Consider the following 27,863-nt stretch of genomic DNA (forward strand, 5'->3'; position numbering starts at 1 on the left):
ACAATAAAACTAACTGAAGGAGAAGCACGGAAATGGGTTCGTAACAAAGGACCCAGTGCTGGCGAGCTGGATTGTCAAAAACTAAAGATGAAGCGCTGCAACAAAGTGTCACTCGGCACTGAAACCATCGGGATGGTTGAAAAGCGGAGTTTTTTTTACCGCATTTAAAAGGTGCGATCCAAAAACCAAATGCAGACCGAGGGGGAGGGGGGAATAAGCCATAAAATTAAAAAGCCAAGTCAGCAGAAAACAAATTGCAATTAGAAGAGCAAAACAAATCCTATTTGTTTCCGTAAAGAAACTTACTCGGTGTGAATACGGTGCTGCAGATTGTGCCTTGTGGGGTGTTTGCGCGCTGCCGATGCCGCGATCTCCGGCGTGCGCTGGCGACACAGTGAGCGAACTCGGCTTGCGATCAGGTCGCGATCCCAGACACCAAGCGTGACTTTTCGCGGGACTCGAAACTCTCCTGCCGAAACTGCGCGTAGATTTACCGCCGCTGCACATGCAAATTCTTGTCCTGGGAGGCGTGGGATCAATGCGGCTTCGTGCTAAAATATTTCCGAATTAATTTCCGCCGGCTGAGGGTTCCGCTTTTGTTTTCTTCCTCAACGTGAGAGAACGTGGCTGGGTTTGAGTGTGTCGAATGTGCAGGATGTGAGCAGCAGGTAGCGCCGCCCCCCTCTCGGTGGAAGGGAAGAAACAGAGAGGCAGTGGGGAGAGCGAGGATGCATAAATTGCATTTCAGCGGAGAGTCTATGTCGGACGCCTTGTCCAGCGATGTCCAGGCACTTAATAAACTCTCCAACCAGGTAATTGCTGAGAATACAATTCCGTTTATTTTCAAGGGTGTTTAAAGAATGCGAGAGTGTTTGAAACTGCGTGGAAGAGGGATAGAGACCAGGTTTTGTCAAATGTGAGCTGTTTATTTAGGCCGTGTGTATCAGAGGATAACAGAATGTTCAGAAGTGTCTAGGCTCTAGTAGAAGCCCATTTAAACACAGGGTCATGGTAGCCACTGGGAACTCAAAATATTAGAAAAGCCTAATAGGCCAAAGAGCCCCAATATCCTGATAATTTACTTCAAAGTTCTGTGTGGATAGCCTCCATCGCAATATAGAACACAGAACTAACAAAGTCACTTTTAAGTGTGTGTTATAGTCCCCTGGAAAGAGTTGGTCATGAATCTTAACACAAGTGCTTCTGTGCTCCATTCATCTCTTTAATCCTCAATTTTATTGTTAAAAGTTGGCTTTCTTTGTGAAAGGTTTCCAAGTACATGAGAATCTCTGTCCAGAAATGCAAAACATAATGTCAGCTACATTCAGGAAGAAAATATCAATTTAATCAAACAATATTTCTTCAACAAAATCAGCATTGCAGTGATACAGAATTGTGGCTGATCCCAGGAGATAAGGTTCATAAGGAGATGTTCATACTGAACACCTTTTTCCTGTTATTAGAGCATAAGGACAAGCACATTCAATTAATCTAAAATGCAAGTTACATTTAAAATTTTGCTGAATAAGTGCAGTTAGGTATGTGAACAATCATCTTCTTTCTGCTGGTGGGGTTACCAATACAGCTACCCTCACTGCTTGAAAAATACCAGAACCTTGGATCAATAAAGCTGTTCTCGGCCTTTGCTATTACACCATCTTTATTCCTTGTTATAACAAGTATGTGATGAAGCACTTTGTGTGTGTGTTTAAAACATGTCAGAGTTTATCCAGACTCCTATGAACTAATATCATTTAACTAGTCAAAATATATATCATTAATCTGGATGAGGAAACTTAATGCAACATCTAAATTTGCAGTGACACAAGACAGGGTTGACATACGGTTTGGAGGCTTGTATGCCTCAATGACCCAGGGAACTATGCTGGCTGAAGACAGGGCTTTATGATTGGAATTGTGGAAGGGTCACCAATGCCAAATGGGTCAAAAGGTAGAGGCCAGACTAAGAGTGGTCCACTGGTCCTCCAACTGAGGACTAATAACCCTGACTGGTCAAAGGAAAATTGTTACAGAAACAGCAATGAAGAATCCTATAACTGTGTGTGACTGTATCGATAAGCAGAGATGAAGGATCTTTATTGCTGCCCTAAATGCCAGCAGCGTAACAGGGCGGGGCTAGGCAGGGAAAGAGGCTGTGGATGGAGAGGATTTCTGAGGAGGTTGTGATTTGGTGAAAAGTCAGATGTGAAGTTACATCTTTGTTAAAATAAAACTGAAAGTAGATCGTAATCTGAAAGCTGATAGATTAAGAAAAAGGGAAAGCACAACAGGACGTGAGATCCTGAGAAGTTGCTAAAACGAAGAGTTCATGTGAAGCAATCAGATTGGAAACCAAATGGCATGTTGTCCTTCATTGCAAGAAACTTGGAGTGCAGAGGCAGTGATGCTTAGCTGCAGCTATATAAAGCTTTAGAGAAACCTTGTCTGGCTATATTTTATTAGGAGTTTGAGAGGAATGGGTATGTCACCATGGACAGTCGCAAGTTTTTAACAGATATACTGTGGAAAGCATTCTAACTGGTACGGGGGGCACAGCATGGCACAGGATCTAAACAAGTTGCTGGAAGTTTTAATCTCAGTCAGCCTCTTCAGCATCCAGGGCATCGTCAAAGAGTGATACCTCAAAAAGGTGGCATCTATCAGTCAGGACCCCATCACCCAGACATGCCCTCTTATTGCTAACATCAGGGAGGAAGTACAGGAGCCTGAAGGCACACACTCAACAATCCAGTAACAGTTTTTTATCCTCTGCCATCAGATTTCTGAATGGACATTTAACCCATGAATATTACCCTACTACTTACTTTTCTCTTTTACAGTTCTGTTTAATTTTTATATAGTATACAATGACAGTCAGAGTCCAGATTTTAACCCAATTGACATGCTGTGGCATGACCTGAAGTGGGCTGTTTATGCAAGGTATCCCAGGAATATTGATGTGCTGAAACAGTTTTGTATGGTCTAAAATTCCTCATTGTCATTGTGCAAGTCTGTGATTGTTTAAATGGTGTACTCAGTATTGGTTAGAAGTACAATTGTTTGTGTCTAATTAGTTAGGCAGATTGGTTCAAAAAAGTATGTGAATCCCTGGGGCAATGCCTTCTACAAAAGCTATTTGGAGTCAAATGTTCCCATCAATGAGATGAGGATGGAGGTGTGGGTTGTAGAAGTGCCCTGCTCTATAAAACAGACGTACAAAGTCAGGTTACTGACAGAGCCTACTCTTCTCAAGAAAGATCTGTTTATGTGCACCATCAAAACAACTTTCAGAGGACCTTAGAAAGAAGAATTGTGGAGATGCATTGAAGCTGGAAAAGGCTACAAAAGCATTTCTAAAGACCTGAGTGTTCATCACTCAACAGTAAGAGAAATTGTCTACAAATGGAGGAAACTCAGTACTGTTACTATTCTCCCTAGGAATGGGCATCCTGCAAAGATCACACCAATAGCACAATGTGCAATGCTGGAGGTGAAAAAGAACCCAAGGATAACAGCAAAAGACATGCAGAAATCTCTAGAACTTGCTAAAGTCTCTGTTAAGTGTATCCACTATAAGAAAAGCACTGAACAAGAAGGTGAAGGACACCATGGAGGAAACATCTGCTCTCCGGAAAAAAACATTGCTACAAGTCTCAAGTTTGCAAAAGACCACCTGGATAATCCAGAACGCTTCTGGGACAATGTTCTGTGGACAGATAAGACAAAAGTTGACCATTTACACCAAAATGTCAATCAAGCTATGAAGCATGGTGAAGGAGCATCATGGTTTGGGACTACTTTGCTGCTTCAGGATGTGGACAGCGTACAATTGTTGAGGGAACAATGAACTGAAAATTGTATCAAGACATTTCATAGGAGAGTGTGGGGGTAGCAATCCGTCACTGAAGCTGAATAGAAGTTGGATGATGCAACAAGATAATGATCCAAAACATAAGACTGACCAAGTGATCAGCCACGATTGTGTTGAATAATGGAGTGGGCCCAAAGGCTCTCTCTGTGTCCTCCTCCTTGGAATATGAGACCATAAGATGTAGGAGCAGAATTAAGTTATTCAACCCATTGTGTCTGCTCTGCCATTCCATCATGGCTAATTTATTAATCCTCTCAACCCCATTCTTCAGCCTTCTCCGTATAACTCTTGAGCCCTTGATTAAAGAAGAACCTGTCAAGCTCCACTTTAAATGATTTGGCCTCCACAGCTGTCTGTGACATTTAATTCTACATGTTCACTACTCTCTGGCTAAAGGAACTTCTCCTCATCTCCGTTTTAAATGTACATTGCTCTATTCTGAGGCTGCACCCTCCAGTGTTAGATGCGCCCACTTTAAGAAACATACTCCACACATCCATTCTTTCCAGACCTTTCAATATTCGAGATCCTCCCCTTATTCTCGTGAACTTCTCCAATGACAGCACATCTTTTCTTAGATAAGGGGCCCAAAATTGCTTGCAATACTCCCAAGTGCAGTCTGACCAAAGCCTTGTAAAGACTTTGCATCCTTGCTCACATGTTCCAGTCCTCTTGAAATGAATGCTAACATTGCATTTGCCTTCCTTACCACTGTCTCAACATGCAAGTTAACCTTCAGAGAATCCTGCACAAGAACTCCAGAGTCTCTTTGTAACTCTGAATTTTGAATTTTCTCCCCATTTAGAACATTTTTATTATACACAAATTAAATAAGTAGTGCAAAAAGGGGGAAAAATTAGTGAGGTAGTGTTCATGGGTTCAATGTCTATTCAGAAATCTGATGGCAGAGGGGAAGAAGCTGTACCTCAATAGTTGAGTGTGTGCCTTCAGGCTCCTGTACCTCCTCCCTGATGGTAGCAATGAGAAGAGGATATGTCCTGGGTCATGGGGTCCTTAATGATGGATGCTGCTTTTTTGAGACGTTGCTCCTTGATGGTGTCCTGTATTATACCAGCACAGCCACCCCACCCCTTCTCCAAGGTGTCTCCTTGGATGTTAAGCTCCCAACTGTGATAACCTGTCAGCCACGTTGTGGTTCTGCAAACAAATTCAGGCAGCATTTTTATTTATGTATTTAGATTGGATATGAATTGGCAAGCTATAAGTTGTGTTCAGGAAAGCATATTAGTCCCTCAAAAGGATCAGAATAGTGTTGACGATTACATTGTTGGTAATAACCAGTTCAGTAGTTCCCAACTGCTGATCAGGATACCTTTATTTTGCTTGGCATTACAATAATGTCAGATTAGTCAACAAGCTGTTTCAATCTTCAAATTCACAAGCTGGTTAATATTTTTACTTTCAGCATTTTGTGATGATATGCCCTAACTGTTCTTGTATAACTTTTAGAGTCACGGGTCTTTTCGGCATTTGTCTACTTTGACTGGTCTTCTTTCTTCTCCAACTGGAAAAATAAAATTTCAGGAGAAATTCACATTGGTACTGTGTATCTGGAAATTAAAAGGAGTACCCCAGGCAGCCCTGAACCTGCAGTGCCATTAAAGACATCTGATTGGAGCTTCAACTCTGCATTCATGTCTGCCGAAGATAACTTGTATCCCTTTGTTATCAAGTATTTGTCTGGTTTAGAAATATTCAAGGACTCCCTGATGCTGCCCTTTGAAGTAGAATTCCAACGACTCTCAAGTCTCAGAAAGACTGCCTCATCTCTGTCTTAAGTGAGCAAATGCATATTTTCAAATGAAGACCCTTAGATTCTCCCGTGAGAAAACCCCTCAGGATTTTCAAAGTTTCAGTCTAGTTACCTCTCATTCTTTTGAAGTCCAGCATTACAGACATAGATGTCCTAACCTTTCCCCAGAAGATAACGCACGCATTTCAAGAATTAGCCATCCCTTCCCACCTTAGTTTTAATCTAAGTTGCTATTGTAGGAACAGTGAAAAAGGATGAAGAAACTAGATCTGCAGTCATCGTGATTGTGAAAGTACAGTAGCTGAAGCTTTTTTTTAATTGATGGCAATAGAATTTAAATTTTATCAGGTTATTTACATTAATTGTGCCCTCAGATTATCTTGAATGTTTGTTCTGTATTGTCATTTATACAAATGAAGGGCTCTTTTTGTTTTCTTTTACAGCAATTTTCAGCATTGACAGAAATAATCTTCCGCTTTGTTACAGAACCCACAGAGGTAAGAAAAGTAGTACAATTTAATAGTACTGTAAAGTGCAGGTGATTTTCAAACGGTGACATTCCTCAAAAGGAAATTTCACACTAGTTCAATTTCTGGTGTGGTTAGTTCAATAAATTGAACTGAAATCATACTACCCTGGCTATCAGAAAATTTAAAAACTTTAATATTGATTTTTAAATGCATATTGTAGGTGTTACTTTGTGTTGTATTCTTTTAATCAATTAGTTTTTTTTAAAGTTCTTAAAAATTATTTCTAGTCTTGTAACTTTTTGTATTTCAGTTTTTAAAATTTTACAGAGGTATACATATGTCTATCATATCCACAATGTTATTTTCTTTCTCACTTCAAAATTCCCGTTCTATCTCTCGGCATTGGATACCAAACTCAAACAATAGGGTATCCAGGGGAAGCCGCACTAAGGTCTATGTTATTGTTGCTAAGAATCAAGTATTAAAAGTTGAAGAATAGACAAGGTTTATCTTCTTTACATGATTATTCTTCCATTCTGATTTTAAATTCAGCTTCTGCATTTGAGTCCTCTAAACAATAAGTTCATAGTATCAAATAAAACTGAAGATCTAAAATGATCATAATTGTCTGATTTGTCATTACACTACCTTCAGTAAGAATCTTTATCATGATGGGAATATGTTGAACTTTAAAGCTTTTAATTCTGCTTGGAATATTAAAAATGTTTAAAAACTAACAATTTCTTTTTTTTCCCAAATGTCCAGTCGGTGCGCTTATTAAGTGAGCTCTGCGAGTTTGCGTCACAGAATGGAATGAGTTCAGGCCCATTGAAAAATATAGTGAGAAGTGTCCTGTTGATTCCTAATGGTGAGGGGATGTTGGATTTCTATCAGGTGTACTGCTACTGTTTAGCTTTTTAATCTTTCCTTTTCTTTAGGGAAGTTTAAGTATCAGTAATATAAAATTTTACACTTTGTTTCAGTGTTGTGCAAGTTTTGTTTCTACAGTAGATAATCAAAAGCACTGAAGCTCCAAAATAAACATGATTATTACCGACAATTACTGGTCAATCAGTACCATGATTTAAGGGATTACAATCAGCTAAATTAACTAAATTACATAATTGTGCTTGTGTGATCTCTAATCTTACAAAAGGCATTTTCATTTATAATATGTAGAGCAATACTCAGCTGACATATTTGGTCTCATTCTGGATTATATTCTGTATTTATTTACTATGAGATAGAAATGAAGAAAGGCATGTTCTGCTACTTTTAGCTTGCTTCTGGTTATTCCTAACTTAAACACTCAGTCAGGTGGAAATTAAATGGAACATGGATTTAACTATTACTTGTGATCACTGAATCTCTTATTCTATGTGTTAAGTGTGTTAGAGATAAAAGCTTGCTTTTGCTATTTTTCCTAAGTTACATAAGTTAGGGAAATAAGATGTAAGATTATTTTAAAATGTTTATAACAGATATATTAAGAATTTTGAGGAAAATGTACATAATTAAAATTAAAGTATGCTCAATTTTGCTACAGGTGCCTTGAAAAGAAATTTGACAGCTGAACATGTCAAAGCTGATTTCATAACTCTGGGTATGTTGCATTAGGAATGAACAAAATATCTTCAATAAATTATCCTCCTAAATATTAAAATATGTTATGTTTTTCTTAATTATCAAGGACTAAGTGAAGAAAAGGCGGGATGCTTTGCAGATCAGGTAAATTATTTATTTCCACCACATACAAATATTATGGAAATGAGGTGGACGTATTAGAGCTTTAATTGAGTTTTAAGATTTGTTTCAGTATCATTATTCAAAGACTGGGTGATGAGTCAACTCGGGAACCATCAGTAAACCATGCTAGAATGCACGCTTCAATTCAAGGATAATCTACACTGACAGCATCTTTTTCAACTGACATTGCTTTCAAGACATTTTAATCCATAATTACGTGCTCTTCAGATTTTTCAATGCTGGCTTAACAGCCAGTTATAAAGTACTAAAATATTCTGCAAGAAATGGAAGTTTCTCACCATATTTGACTATAATCCCTGATGAACCGGCGGCAGAAGTTTGCAAACCCCAGAAATCGCTGGAATTGCTTGCGTGTCGTGGGTCTTGGCCACTCCGCCACCGCCCAGATCTTCTCGGGATCCGCTCTCTCTCTCACCCACTCTCGATGATGTACCCTAAGAAGCTGACTCAGGAGACGTGGAACTCACACTTCTCAGCTTTAACGAATAATTTGTTCTCCCAAAGCCTCAGTGGAACCTGACGGAAATGATGGGTATGTTCCTGGAAACTGTTGGAGAGGATTAGTATGTCATCGAGATAAACAAACACAAAACAGTTAATAAAGTCTCTTAGGACATCATTAATCACAGCTTGGAAGACGGTGGGGGTATTGGTGAGGCTGAATGGCATGACCAGGTATTCAAAGTGACCAACAGGGGTATTGAATGCTGTTTTCCACTCGTCTCTCTCCCTTATTCTGATCAGATGGTAGGAACTTCGTAGGTCCAACTTGGAGAAGATTGTGGCTCTGTGAAGTGTTTTGAAAGTAGAGTTTGAGGGACAGTGGATACTTGTTCTTTATGGTTATATGACTTGGGCCTCGGTAGTCGATGCAGGGATGTAGTGAACCATTCTTCTTCCCCACAAAGAAGAACCCTGCGCCCACCAGGGAGGACTTCGTTAGTCCTGAGGAAGGGTCTCAGCCCGAAACGTCGACAGTACTTCTTCCTATAGATGCTGCCTGACCTGCTGTGTTCCACCAGCATTTTGTGTGTGTTATAAAAACAATCCTCTGCTTTTAATCTCCGGAGTCGCTCTGTGGGAGGAAGACGGTTCTGTCCCAGCTGCAGTGGTTCCTCTCCCAGGGCGGTGGAAACTGCCGGACCAGGAGCTATTCTAGGAGCGGGAGGAGGAGAGAGGCTAGGGCTAGGAAAAGAGTGTAAAGCATGTCGTGGGGTGACCAGAAGTGTAGGACGACCAGTACTCTCTCTCTCTCTCTGACATTCTTGGAGTCAGTTGTCCAGCCTGGTGGCTAGGGTGACCAATGAATCCAGGCTGTTAGTGTCATCCCTAGCCACCAACTTGTCCTTTACCATGTCAGAGACCTTGCCAAAATACCTCCTGGAGTGCCTCATCATTCAACCCGAGTCGGCCACTAGCGTCCGGAACTCCACAGAGTATTCGGCAACACTGCGTGAGCCCTGATGGAGGGTGAGTAGACACTTAGCGACATCTTTACCACAGATGGGGAGGTCAAAAATCTTCCTCATTTCTGAGATGAAGGTGGGAAATGAAGAGTAGGTCTCTGGCTGATTATCCCAAATCGCAGTGGCCCATGCTAAGACACTTCCTTGCAACAACCCTATGATGTAAACTATCTTTGATCTGTACGTGGACGGCTGCTACTTGAACACCAAGCGCTTCCCCAGATCCACACAGTTGGGTTCTGGTTCAGGTACATGCGGCTCTCTTAGCAGTCGTGTTGTTGACCATAGGGCATTGCCGCTACAGGCTGTCTGAGCTGGTCAGACAGAGTGTCCGGAGCGGATGGGGTAAGATGAGTAGATACTCGGTCAACCTATTCACTGACAGGGAATGGAGGTTCTCCATGACATCCCGGAGCAGCTGATCGTGCAGGCCCAGTAGGGAGCCCTGGCTGGCAAGGGCACGTTGCAGGGATTCATGTCCGCTGGGTTCATTATGGCTAGTTCATTCCGTTGCACGGAGCGACTGAGTAGAACCCAAGTGCAGGACACAGGCACGGAGATTGAGTTGGGGATGTGGGTGCAGACGTGAATGTTGAACAGCAAACAGGAGGAATCTTGACACGGAGCTCTGATATGGAGTCTTGACATGGAGACAGGGTTTTCATGTAATATCTTGAAACTGGAGCTGAACTTAGAACTAACGGTTCTAAGCAGTCAGGAAATGAAGTTATCACACGGGAATAGACCAACAAACTGGCGACCAGTGGTTGTGACGCCAGGGTTCTTATGCTGCAGTTCTTGATGGAGACCAGGTGAAGCGAATTAGCAGTAAATGGGAAATTAACAATTGGAATCAAGACATATTCAAAGGAGGTTAGGGGCAAGATAGAGGATTAACAGTCAGGACTATGACATCCGTATTCGGCTGACTTATCATTTTACTCCTCTTAAGTAAAAGTCTGCCTTTCGATTCCTCATACTAAAGTTCATGTCCTGACGAAGAGTCTCAGCCCGAAACATTGACTGTACTTCTTCCTATAGATGCTTCCTGGCCTGCTGCGTTTCACCAGCATTTTATGTGTGTTGCTTGACCTTACACATTCCTACCTTAAGCTCCTATTGACAAGTTTTTGCCTCTTTCCACGCCATTAATATAGATGGAGAATAATTAATGGGCAAGAACTGGTCCTTAACTCCGCCAGTTAAATCTTGCTCCTCTGAAAAGAACACCAATTTATTCTGATTCTTTGCTTTCAATATGATCACCAATTGTCAATCCATGCCAATGCACTTCTAACATCATGTGCTCTTTGATTAAGGTACCAGCTTTTTATTTTAATACAGCCTTCAAATACCCTCTGGAAATCTAAATACACTTCACTCCTATTGACTTTGTTTGTTATACCCTATCTCAATGCAATTTTTCTGCACTATACATAGTATCCATTAACATTCAGAAATCTGTCAGTCTATGTTTTGAATGCATTCAGTGACTGAACCTCCTCTGCCCTCTCAGATAGAGAATTGCAAAGATTCACCACATTTGAGAGAAAACAAATGTCTCCTTCTCTCAGCCTACTGATGACTCCGAAATTGTGATCCCTGTTTTTCGTTTCTTCAGTAAGGGGAAACATCGTCCCTACCCAGTACTCTGCCCACCTTTCCAACTGATGTATATTTTCTGCTGTAGCCTCAAGCCTGTGTGGATTTTTTTTAAAGTTTCAAAGATATGTCCTCTAATTGTTCTAAACTCTAAACTTTTCCACTGAATCTCCTTGTACCATAAATCCACTATCCCTGGAACCAGTCTAGTGAACCTCTAGCTGCACTTCCTCTGTGATAAGTACATCCATTTTTGGAGGAAAAAAGCCAAAACTGTTCACATTGCTGCAGGTGCAGTCTCCAACTAATTGTAGTAAGACTTCTTTACTTCTACATTCAGATCCTGTTATAAGAAAGATTAACATACAAATTGCCTGTTGAACCTTCATGTTAGCCTTCAGCGAGAAGTATGAGGTGATTCATTTTGGAAAGTCACTGAAATGGTAGCCAGTAAATGATAGACTGCTGATGAACAGAGTGACTGAGACTACAAGTCCATGGCTCTCTGAAGGTGGCAACATGGGCTAACAGGATGATGGAGAAGTCAAAGGTTGTGTTTGCCTTCATGGGTCAGGGCAGAGCCTGTAAGAGTAGGGATATTTTGTTTAATCTTCACAAAACAGTTTAGACTGGAGTAATATGTAGAGTTTTGCTTACACTGGAGGAAGGATGTCATTGTGCTGGGGAGAGTGCAGAGTAAATTCACTAGGATGTTGCTCAGATTGGAGGCCTTTAGTTATGTGGAGAAATTCGATCGGTATGACTTATTTTCCCTGGAGCAAAGGAGGATGAGTGTATCAGATTATGAGAATCATCGACAGGGGTAATGGTCAAAATCTTTTTCCCATGATAGGGATTTCAAAAAAAAAGTGAGCATAGGATTGAGGTGAGAGAGGGAGGAGTTTTAAAGGAGATCCGAGAGGTAGGTGTATTTTTTTAATGCAGAGTGTATATTGATATTGGGGAAGTGCTACCAGAGGATGTGGTGGAATCATATACAGTGGCTATGTGTTAGACACATTTAAATACACATGGCACAGAAGGATGCAGTCCTATTGAAGGCAAATGGCATTAATATAAATGGGCAAGGCGCTGGCATCAACATGATGGACTGAAGGGCCTTTTTCTTTATGCATAACTCCATAACACACACTGAATGAACTCTATAGTTTACGATTAAACACAACCTGCCGATCTGACTATGATATCTTTTTTATCAAATAATCAATTCTCACATTCTATATCATTACCCTTGATCCATATGCTGACTAACCAACCCACATTGTCCCATAGGTGTTCTTCCAAACTCCATCTCAGCTCATTCCAATGCGGAGAAATGTAATCATTGCTGTAATATAGGAAGCAAAACTGCTGATTTTCATATATCTTGGACTGCAAATGTTATGCAGTAATAACTAGATAATCAAGTCAAGTCAACTTTTATTGTCATTTCGACCATAACTGCTGGTACAGTGCATAGTAAAAACGTTTTTCAGGACCATGGTGTTACATGACACAGTACAAAAAAACTAGACTGAACTAAGTATTAATAAAAAAAAACACAGAGAAAGCTACACTAGACTACAGACCTACACTGGACTGCATTAAGTGCACAAAAACAGTGCAGGCATTACAATAAGTAGTAAACAGGACAGTAGGGCAAGGTGTCAGTCCAGGCTTTGGGTATTGAGGAGTCTGATAGCTTGAGGGAAGAAACTGTTACATAGTCTGGTCGTGAGAACCTGAATGCTTCGGAGCCTTTTCCAAGATGGCAGGAGGGAGAAGAGATTGTATGAGGGGTGCATGGGGTCCTTCATAATGCTGTTTCCTTCACGGATGCAGCGTGTAGTGTAAATGTCCGTGATGGCGGGAAGAGAGACCCCAGTGATCTTCTCAGCTGACCTCACTATGCGCTGCAGGGTCTTGCGATCCGAGATGGTGCAATTTCCGAACCAGGCAGTGATGCAGCTGCTCAGGATGCTCTCAATACAACCCCTGTAGAATGTGATGAGGATGGGCGGTGGGAGATTCCTCAGCCTTCGCAAAAAGTAGAGACACTGCTGGGCTTTCTTTGCTATGGAGCTGGTGTTGAGGGACCAGGTGAGATCATCAGGTGAACACCAAGAAATTTGGTGCTCTTTACGATCTCTACCAAGGAGCCGTTGATGTTCAGCAGGGAGTAGTCGCTCCATGCCCTCCTGAAGTCAACAACCATCTCTTTTGTTCACATTAAGAGACAGGTTGTTGGCTCTGCACCAGTCCGTCAGCTGCTGCACCTCCTCTCTGTAAGCTGACTCGTCGTTCTTGCTGATGAGACTCACCACGGTCGTGTCATCGGCGAACTTGATGATATAGTTCGAGCTGTGTGTTGCAGCACAGCTGTGGGTCAGCAGAGTGAACAGTAGTGGACTGAGCACACAGCCCTGGGGAGCCCCTGTGCTCAGTGTGATGGTGTTGGAGATGCTGCTCCCAATCTGGACTGACTGAGGTCTCCCAGTCAGGAAGTCTAGGATCCAATTGCAGAGGGAGGTGTTCAGGCCCAATAGGCTCAGCTTTCCAATCAGTTTCTGAGGGATGATTGTGTTGAATGCTGAACTAAAGTCTATGAACAGCATCCGAACGTATGTGACTTTTTTGTCCAGGTGGAGGGTGGTGGCAATGGCATCATCTGTTGAGCGGTTGGGATGGTACGCAAACTGCAGGGGGTCGAGTGAGGGGGGGCAGCAGGGTCTTGATATGCCTCATGACGAGCCTCTCGAAACACTTCATGATGATGAATGTAAGTGCAGCGGGACAGTAGTCATTTAGGCAAGACACTAAAGACTTCTTCAGCATGGGGACGATGGTGGCGGCCTTGAAGCATGTTGGAATGGTGGCACTGCTCAGGGAGATGTTGAAGATGTCAGTGAGAACATCTGCTAGCTGGTCTGCCCATCCTCTGAGCACTCTACCAGGGATGTTGTCTGGTCCAGCAGCCTTCCATGGGTTGACCCTGCACAGGGTTCTTCTCACGTCGCCACGGAGAGACACAGCACCTGGTCATTTGTAGGAGGGGTGGACTTCCTCACCACCACGTCATTTTCCACCTCAAACCAGGCGTAGAAGGTATTCAGCACATTGGGAGGGAGGCATCACCTGCACAGTCAGGTGGTGTTGTCTTGTAATTGGTGATGTCCTGGATGCCCTTCCACATGCGCCACATGTCACTGCTGTCCTGGAAGTGACTGTGGATTAGCTGGGCATGTGCATGCTTTGCCCCTCTGATGGCTCGGGACAGTTTGGCCCTTGCTGTTGTTAGAGCTGCCTTGTCGCCTGCTCTGAAGGCGGAGTCGCGGGACCTCAGCAGCGCACGCACCTCTGCGGTCATCCATGGCTTCTGGTTGGCACATATAGTGATGGTCTTGGACAGAGTAACATCATCAATGCACTTGCTGATGTAGCTGGTCACAACTTATCATATAGCTCATCAAGCTTTGTATCCTAGCCCTGAAATGAGGGGAGTTCCATTCATCCAGTGTACAGCTGGTGGTCTGCCATCAGGCAGCTTCCTCAAGGGCTGAGCGGCCTAATTCTGCCTCTCTGTTTTATAGTATTATACCATAGAAGTTTGCTCAACTCCTTATATGGTATGAGATATGAACCATTTTTCAAGGCCATGCTAAAAGATGAATTTTGGGTGGGGAAAAAAGAGGCAACATGTGCTTGGAGGCAGAGAATGTGAGTGCTGATGCTGTGTACTCCTCTAAGTTGGTAGAGTCGCCATAGGTTGCAGCCTTCCTGAACATGTGCCAGTCAGTGTGCTCAAAGCAGTCTTGAAGAGCAGAGATGGCTCCTGCTGGCCAGGTTTTCACCTGCTTCTGAACTGGTCTGAAGCACCTGACAAGTGGTCTGTATGCTGGGATTAGCATAACAGAGATGTGGTCTGAGTATCCGAGGTGGGGGCGGGGCTTTGCCCGGTACGCGTCGGGGATGTTTGTGTAAACCAGGTACAACACGTTCTTCCCCCTCGTTGCAAAGTCCACATACTGATGAAATTTGGGGAGCACTGACTCAAGGTTCATGTGGTTAAAATCACCTGCGACAATAAACAGACCTTCAGGGTGTGCGTTCTGCAGTTCGCTAATAGCCCCGTACAGTTCACAGAGCGCCTCCTTAGCATTAGCGCTGGGAGGAATGTTAATTGAAGAAATATTGGCCAGGACAGAAGATAATTCACTTGCTCCCCTTTGGCAAAATGAAGGTTAAAACTAAAGGGTCTCAAAAAATGTAGAGGTGATTTTTGAATACTTTTGTTGAGTCTAGTTCCATGTGGCTCTTATTGTTCACAGTATTTTCAACCCTAATTTTTAACTTGATATTCAGTGGGAGAAAGCAGAGGAATTTTATCATGAAACAATATTACCCAGTGTCCATAAAGCAAGTAAAGGGGTTTAATTGAAGGTCATTAGCTACAAATTAGTCTTCTATCTCAATATCTTCAATATTTAATTTAAAAGTTTTTTTTGTGTTCTAAAAGAATTAGGGAATATGAATCGAGAACGTGGAATTTGGCTGTGATTATATTTAGTGACAGAATAGGCTCAAGGTGCTTTATCCTAGAATATGTCTCTGCTCTTAAAGGAAGCTCCATAAGCAGAAGGTTAGATTTAACGAAGCATCACATTCCATCTCTATTATTTTGTCAGGTAAAATTTCTTACGTTTAACTTTGGAATACAAAATAAAAACACTCATTGAACCACCTGTGTACAAATAAAATCAAGCTATTTAATATAACTGCTATACTCTTAAGTTATACTGATCAGTAGGCAGTAAGAACATTGTTTAATTGTGTGTTGTACTTTCAGTGGAAATTGCATTCGGCAGTACTGTCAAGACTGGCACTAGGACAAACAATGACCGTCAATCAGTTGGTAGATATGGAATGGAAGTTTGGAGGTAATTTTCTGTTATAAATCTTCTTTATACAGGTTGAGTACTCTTTATCCGAAATTTCAAAATCCAAAGAACTCCAAAATACGAATTTTTTTTAGTGCTGACACGACATCACGAGTGGAAAATTCCACAAGACACGATGAAGTTTCTCAGGCCTCTGCACACCACAAACAGTCTGAGAAGTGACCTCACATTTGTAATGAACAGAAGTTAATGAAAAATAGAAAAGCACTGCATAAAGTGAAATCTGAAGATCTCAGTTGTGTATTGAAAGACTGGGTTTGTCAGCATCAGAGTCAACATATCCTGTTTAACGCAGTGCTGATCATGAAACAAAGATCTATCACAATGAACTGAAAACAAGGTAATTGTGAATATTCAGTAAGCTGGTTGCAGAAGTTTAAGAAAAGGCACATTAAATTTTTTAAGATTTATGGTGCTAAAGCATCTGCTGATCACAAACCAGCAGAGTTTGCCAAGATCGTTGCTGATAAAAATCTAGCATGCTGAACGGATGCATCAGTACATATGTGTGATGACCAAGTGTAAGACAAAGGTTTCTTACTGGTAGCACATAAACTCAGAGTCGGAAATAATGGCAGTCCCAGGCTATCTCATTATATATTCCAAAATCTGAAATCCAAAACACTTTTGGCCCCAAACATTTTGGATAAGGGGTACTCTACCTGTATTTAACTCGAAGAAACTTTTTCCGATCTAAATGGTTAGAAAGGCAGTTAATGACTCAGATTGTAAAGAATATTTTTATGGCACAGAAGGAAGGTATTTGGCCAATCAAGTTTATACTGGCTCCTATAAGCGCAGCCCTATTTCCCCACTGTGAAGCCATATTACTGCAAATTACAAAGACACAAGAGGCTGCGGATGCTAGAATCTGGACCAACAAACAATCTGCTGGAGGAATGCAGTGGGTCAGTCAGCATCTGCAGGATTAAAGGGGGGGTAAAACAAAGCTTAATTACTTTCCTCCTGTAGGTGCTACTTGACCCACTGAGTTCCTCCAGCAGATTGTTAGCAATTGCAAATTATCTTCAAATTCTATTCTATTCAGTTCCTTTCTGAACCCAAAGGTTAATTATGTTTCTACCTCCCACACATTTGGTGAATCCACTCATTACCACATAACCTTCTATTAATTCCTTCTGCCCAAAACAAAGTCTAAAGAATATCTGTCTTATATTGACAGGAAGATGGAAACTGACCTCATTATTGCAGATGTGTTACTGAGGATCAGTATGTGTGACAAATACTTCAAGGTTGAAAATACTCTAAGCCATATCTTTCTGCATAAAATAACATCACATCACCTTACCTTGCCGACATGATTTGCATCCCGTCTCACCTCTTCTGCAAAAATGGCTTCTAATTTACTATGTAGTGAGCCAAAATTCCCAAACATCATAATGTCTGCAGGATGTTTTAACTTTCCCACTACACGTGCACACTAGAAACACTGCAAAAATACTAACTTTGATCCGACATGGACTTATAGAACAACCTCTTCAAATTTTGCTTCCTAATAACTTCAATAGTTTCTGGTTGCTTTTTTTGTCACTATTTTGTGCGATTTTGATCAGGGTGGCATAAAGATAATGAATGGTGTAATGCTCAATTGAACTGAGTATGCTTAGACTCTTGATTAATTTGTGGGCTGATGTTTTATATAGGTTCTTTCCTTTTGCCGTTTTACGCAATTTATTTTTTTGGTGAGGGATTTGATGTTTTTATGTGATTGGGTTCCATGGCTTTCTTTGTTTTGTGGCTGCTTGTGGAAAGATGAATCTCTGGGTTGTATACTGTATATGTACTTTGTTAATGTTCTTTGAATCAATAACATGGGTGATGTGTAAAATGTTTAAATTGTTTAGTATGAATCTGTGCCTCTTGTGTAGAGTATATTCTGGATTCAAAGTTTAGTCTGCAGCTGTCAATTTATTCTGATCTATTAAAGAAGAGCACTTTACAATCTTATAAGAAAGATGTGTGAGGGCTTTGTTTTCACTGTAAACTTGCTGATACTTGGGTTTTCTTTATGGCTGTTGTATTTACAAACAAAAATAGCTTGAGAGTTCCTGAATCATTCCAGGGCAGTGTAAACTGTTATGTTTGTCTTCTTTGAAAAGTTCGAATTCTTTTAAAGAATTCTCCTAAAAATAGAAATTTATTACTGGCATTTAATATTTATTGAGTTTTTGTTTAAGACAAAAGCATAAACACGAACAATGGAAATATTAGCTTATCATCATTCTCTTTGTTGTTTTCAGTAACTGCAGGGAGCAGTGAGCTTCAAAAAGTTGGTAGCATATTTTTACAGGTAATCCTTTTATTATTTTATAATAGTCTTGCATCAACATATCATTTTGTTCTCAATTATATCACCATCCATTTTCTTCTGTGATTGAGTACACACAGTCTTTATACTTAATGAAACTAACTTAACTAGCTTGTGGAAAAATAGCAACTATATTAAGGAAATCTAAGCAACAAGTCTAGCCTTTTAATGTTTAAAGTTGAGTTTTGAATCATATTTTTAATTTTGAGTTGCCTAAATAAAATTACTATCATAGTGCTGCTAATATTTCAGTACTTCCCTTTTTATATCATCTAGTTGGTTGTGATTTGTTTCATTATTTTTATCTGTCTGAATGTAGCCAGAAAATTGCCTATACTGGCTCCCTACCCACTGTGGATATCATGCCTAATATCTCCCATGGCATCCTATTAATTGTCATTAACTTTTTATTTATTTTCAACAATGCCTTTGAAGAACATAAAGTCTGTTTTTGGATGTACCCTGAGAACATGCCACATGTACCTTACCACCCCTGTCCTTGAATCATCTACTCTAAACTGTCAAATTGTGTGTGTGTTGCTCTAGATCCCCAGCATTTGCAGATTTTCTTGTGTTTGTCAAACTGTCTGATGGACTTCCAGTACTTGATGAACAAAACATCCATCCATCCAGCAATACTTTGGGAAAACTGAACCATTTTCCTTTAATGCCTGTTCCACATTCTTTTCCCCAAATGCCAGTTTTATCCTTGTCTTGAGGCTGAGCCTCATATTTAACCTTGAGCTAAGCTTTAGACTGCATACCACATCATGCATAAAATAACTAATCTTGATCATTCTAACATTAGCCAGCCTGCTTTCTGCCACACTTGATATGCCACCAGAGCCCCCGCATGTCCATTTGTTCCACTGCCTGACTTCCATCTTTCACATTCCTCATTTTTGATGTCATGCAAAATTGTGGTTCCTGTCCTTAATCGCACCAAGTTGCATTTCCATTACTCTTGTACTCTCTGACTTTCGCTGGATTCTATTTTAAGAAATACCTCTGTTCACAAATTCTTCTCTGGCCTCTCACCCTCTTTATTATAAAAACTTTCTTCATTCTTACAACCTGCCAAGATAATCTTGCTCGACAAACAAGAGAAAATCTGCAGATGTTAAAAATCCAAGCAACACACACAGAATGCTGCAGGAACCCAGCAGGCTAGGCCGCATCTATGGAAAGAAGTACAGTCGACATTTTGGGCCGAAACCCTTCAGCAGGACTGGACAAAAAAAGATGAGAAGTAGATTTAAAAGGTGGGGGAGGGGAGAGAGAAACACAAGGTGATAGATGAAACTGGGAGGGGAAGCGATGATGTAAAGAGCTAGGAGGTTGATTGGTGAAAGAGACACAGGGCTGGAGAAGGGGAAGTCCAATAGAGAGAACAGAAGGCCATGCAAGAAAGAAAAGGTTTGGAGCACCAGAGGGAGGCAATAGGCAGGCAAGGAGATGAGGTGAGAGAGGAAAAGAGGGGATGGTGAATGGTGAAGGAGTGTAGGATTACTGGAAGTTCAAGGAATCGATTTTCAAGCGATCAGGTTGGAGGCTACCCAGACGGAATGTAAGGTGTTGCTCTTCCAACCTGAGTGTGGCCTCATAGCGACAGTAAAGGAGGCCATGGAGACCATCATCGACTTCACCAAATTGCCTCCAACTTCAACCCTGCGCTCAAATTTGCCTGGTCCATTTCCGACACATCCCTCCCTTCCTCCATCTCACTGTCTCTATCTCTGGAGAGCTTATCTACTGATGTTTATTATAGACCCACAGACTCACAGTTATTTGGACTATACCTCTTCCCACCCTGTTACTTGTAAAAACGCCATCCCCTTCTCTCAGTTCATCCATCTCCGCTGTATCTGCTCTCAGTACATCTGCATTCGCGCCATCCCCCGTCCCTGGTGTTTCTTCTCTCCCACTTGTCCCACACCCCTCCTGCGATGCTCCACCCTCGCCATTCCCATCATCCTTTGCTCCTGCCAGATTTACAAACATGCTCTGTACCCCACGTTAACAAAGACTGTACTGTTCAGTCTGAGGCACCCTGGCTATCTAGATATATCAAAGATATCAATTGCACAGTACTGTGTGGCAGATTTTGCTTGGAATAATTATGAGATTGTTCGCTTTTTTTAAAAGGCAGTATAAATTGTCATTGTTACCTCCGATCTAGAAGATGCACTCTACAAAGAACAAAATCCTACATATATTCTTACAAATTACTCATTTTTTCCTTATTTATAGAAAGCAACAGTTTCAATTGTGGTAAATTTCACAGGGTGCAGGTAGTCCTCTGAAATTTTTACAAAGGGAGTTCTTCATATGAGCTGGGTTGAGAATGTAGATGCTTATTCCATCATAGTGGGCCACAAGTCTTCTCACACCTCCTCCACAGATGATATTTTCCAGCTTGGATTTTCAGATTTTTTAAATCTGGAAACTTTGGTTAATGTTCCTGTTGTCTTAGGATATGTTTATAGCACAGTAGTTGCTAGTGCAGTTCAGAAAAACAGAAGCTGAGCATTGGACCTTATGGTCTGTATGACTGTGACATACAGTATTTGTCCATTGGACATCTGTGGAACTCTGCCTTTACATAAATAAAGTGTTGTAATAAGATAAAGAACTAGAAGCCCTCCCAATAAAATATTAAAATTCCAAAACTTATAGGTGAGGTGAAGGCCTCCATCGGTCAGTGTTGACCATGGATGTTGTGTCCTAGCCGTCTAGATACATAAGCCTGGGCTGTATGACATGGAGAGCAAGCTGCCCCTCTCCACGCATCTGATGAACCCAAAGGAATGGCAGAGACTGATGCAGTTTGGTACCAGCAGCGTTACAGGAGTTGCCAGTGAGCATTGAACTCTTTAGGGATTCCAGCTCCAGATTTTTCCCTCAGAGTTTACTTCTGAAGCTTTCCCCATGAGTGGGTATAGTCGCAAGGCAGTGGAGGTTTGAGATCAGAGTCTTCCTTCTAGATGAGATGCCAACCGTGGCTGACGAGCCCCATCTGCCCGAAGTGACCAGTTTTAAGTCACCAGTGACCCTTCTGTCAGTAGAAACAGTTCCGTCGGTTTTCATAGCCAAACCACATATGAAGGCCACGAGCTGGACTTGATTGTTAGAGGCTATTTGAGGCACACGCCATTGGGAGCATTTAATAAGCAATGAGAGCTTGTCTCCATTACCACCCCAGGCTATACAACCTTAAGGAACCCAAAACTTATAAATATTGTGGTGAAAATCTGGAAGATCAAAAAAAGGCTTTCATTTTACTTTCACAAACATGAGAAAATCTGCAGATGTTGGAAATCCAAAGCAACACACACAAAATACTGGAGAAACTTGGCAGGTCAGGAAACATCTATGGAAAAGAGTAAGTAGTCAATGTTTCAGACTGAGACACAAACAAAACATCGACTGTTTATGCTTTTCCATAGATGCTACCTGACCTGCTGAATTCTTTCAGCATTTTGTGTGGGTTCTTTTGATTTTGCTTTGTTTGATTAGTACAACGGATCTTAGTGGAGTTTTGAAGTATGTATTCTCCAGGTTTTAAGACTTGATTTGATTTTAATATGTACCTGCTGTCTGCAAATTCCATCTGATATACCAACAAACAGTAGTTAGCATTTTTACAGCTTAATGCCCTAAGGGTATTCCTTACACCGGAACATTTATAAAAATAGGAGTGCTCACCAAAGAGATGAATTTTAAATAAACTTAAAGTGGGAAAGGCCAAATGTGGTTTAGGGTGTGAATTCCAGATATTAGGACAGACACGTTGAAGCAATTGAAAGGGATGTTGTGCAAGAGGTTAGATTGGAGGAATGTAAATATCGTAAAGGATTATATTTTTGGAAGGAGATTCGGTAATAAAAAGGGCGAGGAGAAAATTCAGTGAAGTATTTGTAAATGAGTGATAATTTTATAATCAAAATATAGATTAATTGCAGGTCAGAAAACACAGAACCTATTGTCAATTAGGATGTTGACATGTATTTTAGGTGATCTTGTATTTAAGGAAGGAGAATGAATGCCAAGAATCGTCGCCAGAACAAAAGCATGTTTGAGATTTTGATCTGCAGAATACAAAGTGTAGAAACTTGCAAATTTCTACATGGGTACCATGGAGAGTATTCTAACTAGCTGCACCACTGTCTGTTATGTTGAGTGGGGGGCACTGCACAGGATTGAAATAAGCTGCAGAAAGTTGTAAACTCAGTCAGTTCCATCATGAGCACTAGCCTCCCCAGCATCCAGGACAGTTTCAAGGAATGATGCCTCATAAAGGCAGCATCCATCTTTATGGACCCCCTATCATCTAGGCCATGCCCTTTTCTCATTGCTACCATCAGGGTGGAGGTACAGAAGCATGAATGAATACACTCAACAGGAACACACTTCACCTCTGCCATCAGATTTCTGAATGGACATTGAACCATAAAACATAGGAGCAGAATTAGGCTATTTGGCTCATCGGGTGTTCTGCCATTCATTCATGGCTGATCCATTTTCCTCTCCTCAGTCCCACTCCTCAGCCCTCTCCCTGCAACCTTTGATGTTGTGTCCTATCAAGCTCTGCCTTAAATTAACCCTAACTAACTGCCCTCCACAGCTGCCTTTGGTAATAAATTCCACAAATTCACCACCCTCTGGCTAAAAGGAATTTTGCTGTACCTCTATTTTAAATAGATGCCCCTCTATCCTGAGGCTGTGCCCTTTTGTCCGAAACTCCCCACCATGGGAAACATCCTTTCCACACCTACTCTGTCTAGGCCTTTCAATATGTGAAAGGTTTCAATGTGATACCTCCCATCTGTCTATATTCCAGCGAGTATGGACCCAGAGTTATCAATGTTCTAACCATGCCAGTAACTTTCCTGTAATACCATGGGCTCTTAACTTGGTAAGCAGCCTCATGTGTGGCAACTTGTCAAAGGCCTTCTGAAAGTCCAATTATACAACATCCATCGCTTCCCCTTTATCTATTCTACATGTAATCTCCTCAAAGAGTTCCAACAGGTTTGTCAGGCAAGATTTTTCCTTAAGGAAACGTGCTAACTCTGTCCTGTTATGTCCTATGTCATCAATTACTCCATAACCTCATCTTTAGCGATTGACTCCAACATCTTCCCACCATGCCAGAGTCCAATGATCTTTTTGAAAGATCATTACTAATGCCTCCACAATCTCTACTGCTACCTCTTTCAGTACCCTAGGATACAGTTCATCTGGTCCAGGTGTCTTAAATACCTTTGGGCCTTTCAGCTTTTTGAAAACCTTCTCCCTTGTAATAGTAACTGCACACACTTCTCTTCCCTGACACCTTTCAGCATCTTTCACAGTGAAGACTGATGCAAAATACTCATTTAGTTCATCTGTCATCTCCTTGTCCCCAATTATTATTTCTTAGGCCTCATTTTCTAGTAGTCCTATGTGCACTGTCATCTCTCTTATTTTTTATACACTTGGAAAAAGCTTTTACAATCCACTTTGATAGTGTTTGCTAGCTTGCTTTCATATTTCATCTTTTTCCTCCTCATGATTCTTTTAGTTACTCTCTGTTGGGTTTTAAAAGCTTCCCAATCCTCTGTCTTCCTACTAATTTTTGTTTTGTTGTATGCCCTCTCTTCTGCTATTACGTAAGTTTTGACTTCCCTTGTCAACCATGGTTGTAGGAGCAAAATTAGGCCATCCGGCCAATCAAATCTGCTCTGCCATTCAATCATGGCTGATCCTTTTTTTCCCTCACCTCCTCAACCCCAGTTCCCAGCCTTCTCCCCGTAACCTCTGATGCCATGTCCAATCAAGAACCTATACAATCTCTGCCTTAAAAGAAACATGGCACAGACAATAATCCAGAAATTACTACCCAGGAGGTCCTGCTTCTCAGCTTTCTACCTAGCTCTCTAAGTTCTCTTTTCAGGACCTCTTTGCTTTTCCTTCCTAAGCCATTGGTACCAATATGTACCTATCATTGGCTGCTCTCCCTCCTCTCCAAACTGTTGTCTGTGCAATCCACGACTTCCCTGACCCTGGCACCTGAGAGGCAACATACCATTCACGTGACACACACAAAATGCTGGTAGACACAGCAGGCCAGGCAGCATCTATAGGGAGAAGCACTGTCAACGTTTCGGGCCGAGACACTGATCCTGAGTCCTGACAAAGGGGCTTGGCCTGAAACATCGACAGTGCTTCTCCCTATAGATGCTGCCTGGTCTGCTGTGTTCCACCAGCATTTTGTGTGTGTTGCTGGAATTTCCAGCATCTGCAGATTTCCTCGTGTATACCATTCACGTGTCCTGTCACGTCCACAGAATCTCTTGGATTCTGTGCCTGTTCTCCGGATTATTGAGTCCCCTAGCACTACTGTTCCATTCTTCTCCCTCTTTCCCTTCTGCACCATGGACCTATGCTCAGTGCCAGTAACTCAGTCTCCGTGGCATTCCCCTGGGAGGTCATCCTCCAGTCCACAACAATGTACTTATTTTCAAGGGGAATGGCCACAGGACTGCTCTGTGCTAACTGCCTATCCACATTTCCATTTCTCCTGATAGTCACCCCCTGCAATATTGGGGTGACTACTTCCCTGTAACTCTGATGGATTATCTCCTTACTTTCCCGTACAAACCGAAGGTCATCCAGCTGCTGCTCCAGATCCCTAACAATGGTCTTCAAGGAGCTGCGGCTGGATGCACCTCATACAGGTGTATTTCCCTGGGAGAAATGAAGAACCCACAACAACCATTTGCTACTCTGGGTACAGTAAGAGGGGAAAAAAAAGGAACCTTAACAGAAGCTTACCCGAGAGCCAATCCCTCTTTCAAGCCAAAGCCTGACACTCCTGCTCTCACCACTGGCCTACTCCCAACGATGACAGCCTCGACAACAGTTGTCCTGCTTGTCCCTTCTGTACTTTTAAACAAGCGTTGCTGACCGTCAAGAAACCTTATCGCTGTGGCCTGCTCCTGCTGCTGATTGGGCCATCGGAATGAGCCTGAACGCCTGTGAAGCTCTCCTTTTAAACAAGCGTCTCAACCTGTGGGAAACCTCATCTCTGTGGCCTACTCCTGCCGCTGATTGGGCTGTCAGAATGAACCCATGAGCACTACCTCACTACTTACTAAATTTAACTTTTTTTTAACATATATATAAATTTTCTGCTGCTGCCTAACAACCAATTTCACGACATACGACATGTTAAACCTGATTCTGATTCTGAGATTCTGCCTAAATCACAGAGATGGATGCAGGTGGCTTTAGTGCTAGTGGTGCAAAAGTTCATCTCGTGGTTAGACAAAATACCAAAATAGTGTAACTTTAGATTAGCTTTACCATTGTTCAGGGAAAAAATTTGAATCAGTAGCCAGAATTTATTGACTAGGAGAAAAAAAATGATGACTTCCCAATATTTAGTTGGAGAAAAATTCTATTTTATAGTATAGGACATCCCGCATGAGGTATGACAGTTTATAGAAATAGTGCAGAATTCAAGAAGGCTGTTTTCAAAAAAAAGGTGATGGGGGGGGGGGGGGGGGGAACTAGGTAGTTATCTGCAGACATTTTTGGTAGAAGTTGATTTGTTGACGAGATACCTGAGGTATTGGTTCAGAAGTGGAAAGGGAGACAGAAAACTAAGCTAATTAATTCTCTAGCATTTCAGGAAAGCTAAGAATGGAACCCAGAGAACCACTGGATGATGGAAGAGTTTTAAGAAGATTGTGTGACCAACTGTCAAAAGCTAGGACAAAATGAGAAGGGTAAAAAGATGGAATGCCATTTGTTACATTGGTCAAGGGCTTCTCAGTTCTGTTGACGTGGTATAAAACCTGACTGGAGAATTCAACCATGAAGTTGTAGGAAAGATAGCATAAACTTGGGAAGCTACAGAACTTGGAATGACTGCAGGATCAGAGATGGTGATAACTTGTGGGACTCTGAATTGTTATATGCAAGGAAAGCCAACATTACAATTTATTCTATTAACTATGCAGAAATCATTAGTTACAAAAAAATTATTCCTGGAAAATTATTATATTCATACATAGAGTTAGAGCATTGTTTGAGGTGCAAACACGAGGAAATCTGCAGATGCTGGAAATTCAAACAACTGACGAAGGGTCTCGGCCCGAAACGTCGACAGTGCTTCTCCCTATAGATGCTGCCTGGCCTGCTGTGTTCCACCAGCATTTTGTGTGTGTTGTTTATCATCGTTTGAGGTGACCTTTTGGGGCAGAATTTAAACAGCCCTCAAATTTCCAAACCACAGATTAAAGAGTAGTCCAGTATTCTATGTAAGTGTCAAGGGGAGGAGGGTTCTGTTTCCAGCATGGTGAACCTTCAAACAGAAATAATACAGACAGCACTGGCAAGATTTTTTTCTATGTAGGATGATAGACTTGGAGAATATCATTCACAAGTGTCCTTAAATTTTTCATGTCACTGAACGATTGAGGGGGCATTTGAGAAATGATTTAACACCTTACATAGCTGCTTGAAAATAGAAAGTATCAGGGAAGGAAGGAAGGATTGGAAATATTTTTAAAACAATACCCAAAACTAAGGCAAAATGAGATTAATGCTACTAAATTTGCAGACAACAGAAGCAATTTTTTCTGTGTTAACATCATGATAAATTCTGACCTCTGATTTACTGCTGTGTCTTTTAAAATGATCACTGAGTAACTATTTAATCAACTTATTCTCAGATTTGCCTTGTAAATATATATAATGAGAAATTGCACGAGTTATTCAGCAATCTCACAAGCTTCATGATGTAACTAACGGTCTTGGTATTTTTTAAATTTCAGTTAAAGTTAGTAATCAAGAAGGGGAACAAAAGTGAAATTATTTACATGGGTTAGTATACACATTCTTTGAATTTTATGTGTATTTTTAATGCTTAAATTTGTTTTAAGATTATCACTAAAGTATTTTTATTTTTGTTTGTTTTAGAGTTGACTTTGCCACAATTTTATAACTTCCTGCATGAAATGGAACAAGCCAAGATGAGCCTTGAATGTTTTGGTTAAATTACTGCTTTATTCTGCATCAATTTAAACAAAGTCCTTTCTATTTATCCAGAAATTGCATATACATTGATGTTATGCAAAACACTTGAATCATTAGTTGTTGAACCTCTGAGAAGAATTCATTGATTTTTCTACTGTTCCAATGAATTACTTGTTAACATAGTTTAACTATTATCTAAATCAAAATATTCTGTTTTTGAGATAAGTATTCATTCTGTTTTGTCATAAATACTGTGTAAATAAAAGTCAATTTGAGAACTTGCTGAGAGTGGAACTCTCAGTGACTCAGTCAGAGTGAAATTTAGTTTAATATATGGAATTAATATTAAAACTGGTAAAATAAAAACAGTTAATGGAAAGTGCTGTTTAATAGCTGTCAATTTGCTATTGTGATTGCCAAAGTAGTGGGTTATCATTGGAACTCTGAGTGAACTCTTGTAACTTAGGTGTGGCTCATAAAGGTGTATAAAAGAAAAACTTTATCTGCTGGTACTCACTTCAGTTACTATAAGCTGTAGCTATTTTGTTCAAAAATGATATCCTGTTCTCCAAAATAAAAGATGACTACAATTATCAAAAGTA

The 27,863-nt window shown here is 41.0% G+C and overlaps 2 protein-coding genes across 4 annotated transcripts in view; one reads left to right on the forward strand and one right to left on the reverse strand.

The window, feature by feature from the left end:
* dnmt3bb.1 (DNA (cytosine-5-)-methyltransferase 3 beta, duplicate b.1) overlaps positions 1 to 644 on the reverse strand; it is a 237,770-nt gene extending 237,126 nt beyond the window's left edge. For all 3 annotated transcript variants that reach the window (XM_073061890.1, XM_073061889.1, XM_073061891.1), the window contains exon 1: positions 307 to 644. In XM_073061890.1, the coding sequence (XP_072917991.1) occupies positions 307 to 507 (201 nt within the window). In that variant the 5' untranslated portion in view covers positions 508 to 644. The remainder of the gene's footprint in view (positions 1 to 306) is intronic.
* An 11-nt stretch (positions 645 to 655) lies between these two features.
* Positions 656 to 27,863, forward strand: commd7 (COMM domain containing 7). The gene is made up of 9 exons (XM_073061892.1): positions 656 to 812; positions 6,089 to 6,142; positions 6,881 to 6,983; positions 7,662 to 7,718; positions 7,806 to 7,843; positions 15,797 to 15,887; positions 18,170 to 18,219; positions 27,060 to 27,108; positions 27,205 to 27,863. Exons 1-9 carry the CDS (start codon positions 729 to 731, stop codon positions 27,279 to 27,281), a joined length of 603 nt encoding a protein of 200 aa, XP_072917993.1. The 5' UTR covers positions 656 to 728; the 3' UTR covers positions 27,282 to 27,863.

Source organism: Hemitrygon akajei, chromosome 11, assembly GCF_048418815.1.
Source record: "Hemitrygon akajei chromosome 11, sHemAka1.3, whole genome shotgun sequence".
Classification (NCBI taxonomy): domain Eukaryota; kingdom Metazoa; phylum Chordata; class Chondrichthyes; order Myliobatiformes; family Dasyatidae; genus Hemitrygon; species Hemitrygon akajei.

What these genes read in the sequence shown, in the direction of transcription:
- commd7 (XM_073061892.1), top strand. Translation starts at nt 729, where the DNA reads ATGCATAAATTGCATTTCAGCGGAGAGTCTATGTCGGACGCCTTGTCC. An exon ending in TGTCCTGTTGATTCCTAATG is followed by an intron (nt 6,984 to 7,661) that starts GTGAGGGGATGT and finishes ATTTTGCTACAG; the next exon opens with GTGCCTTGAAAAGAAATTTG. An exon ending in TATGGAATGGAAGTTTGGAG is followed by an intron (nt 15,888 to 18,169) that starts GTAATTTTCTGT and finishes TGTTGTTTTCAG; the next exon opens with TAACTGCAGGGAGCAGTGAG.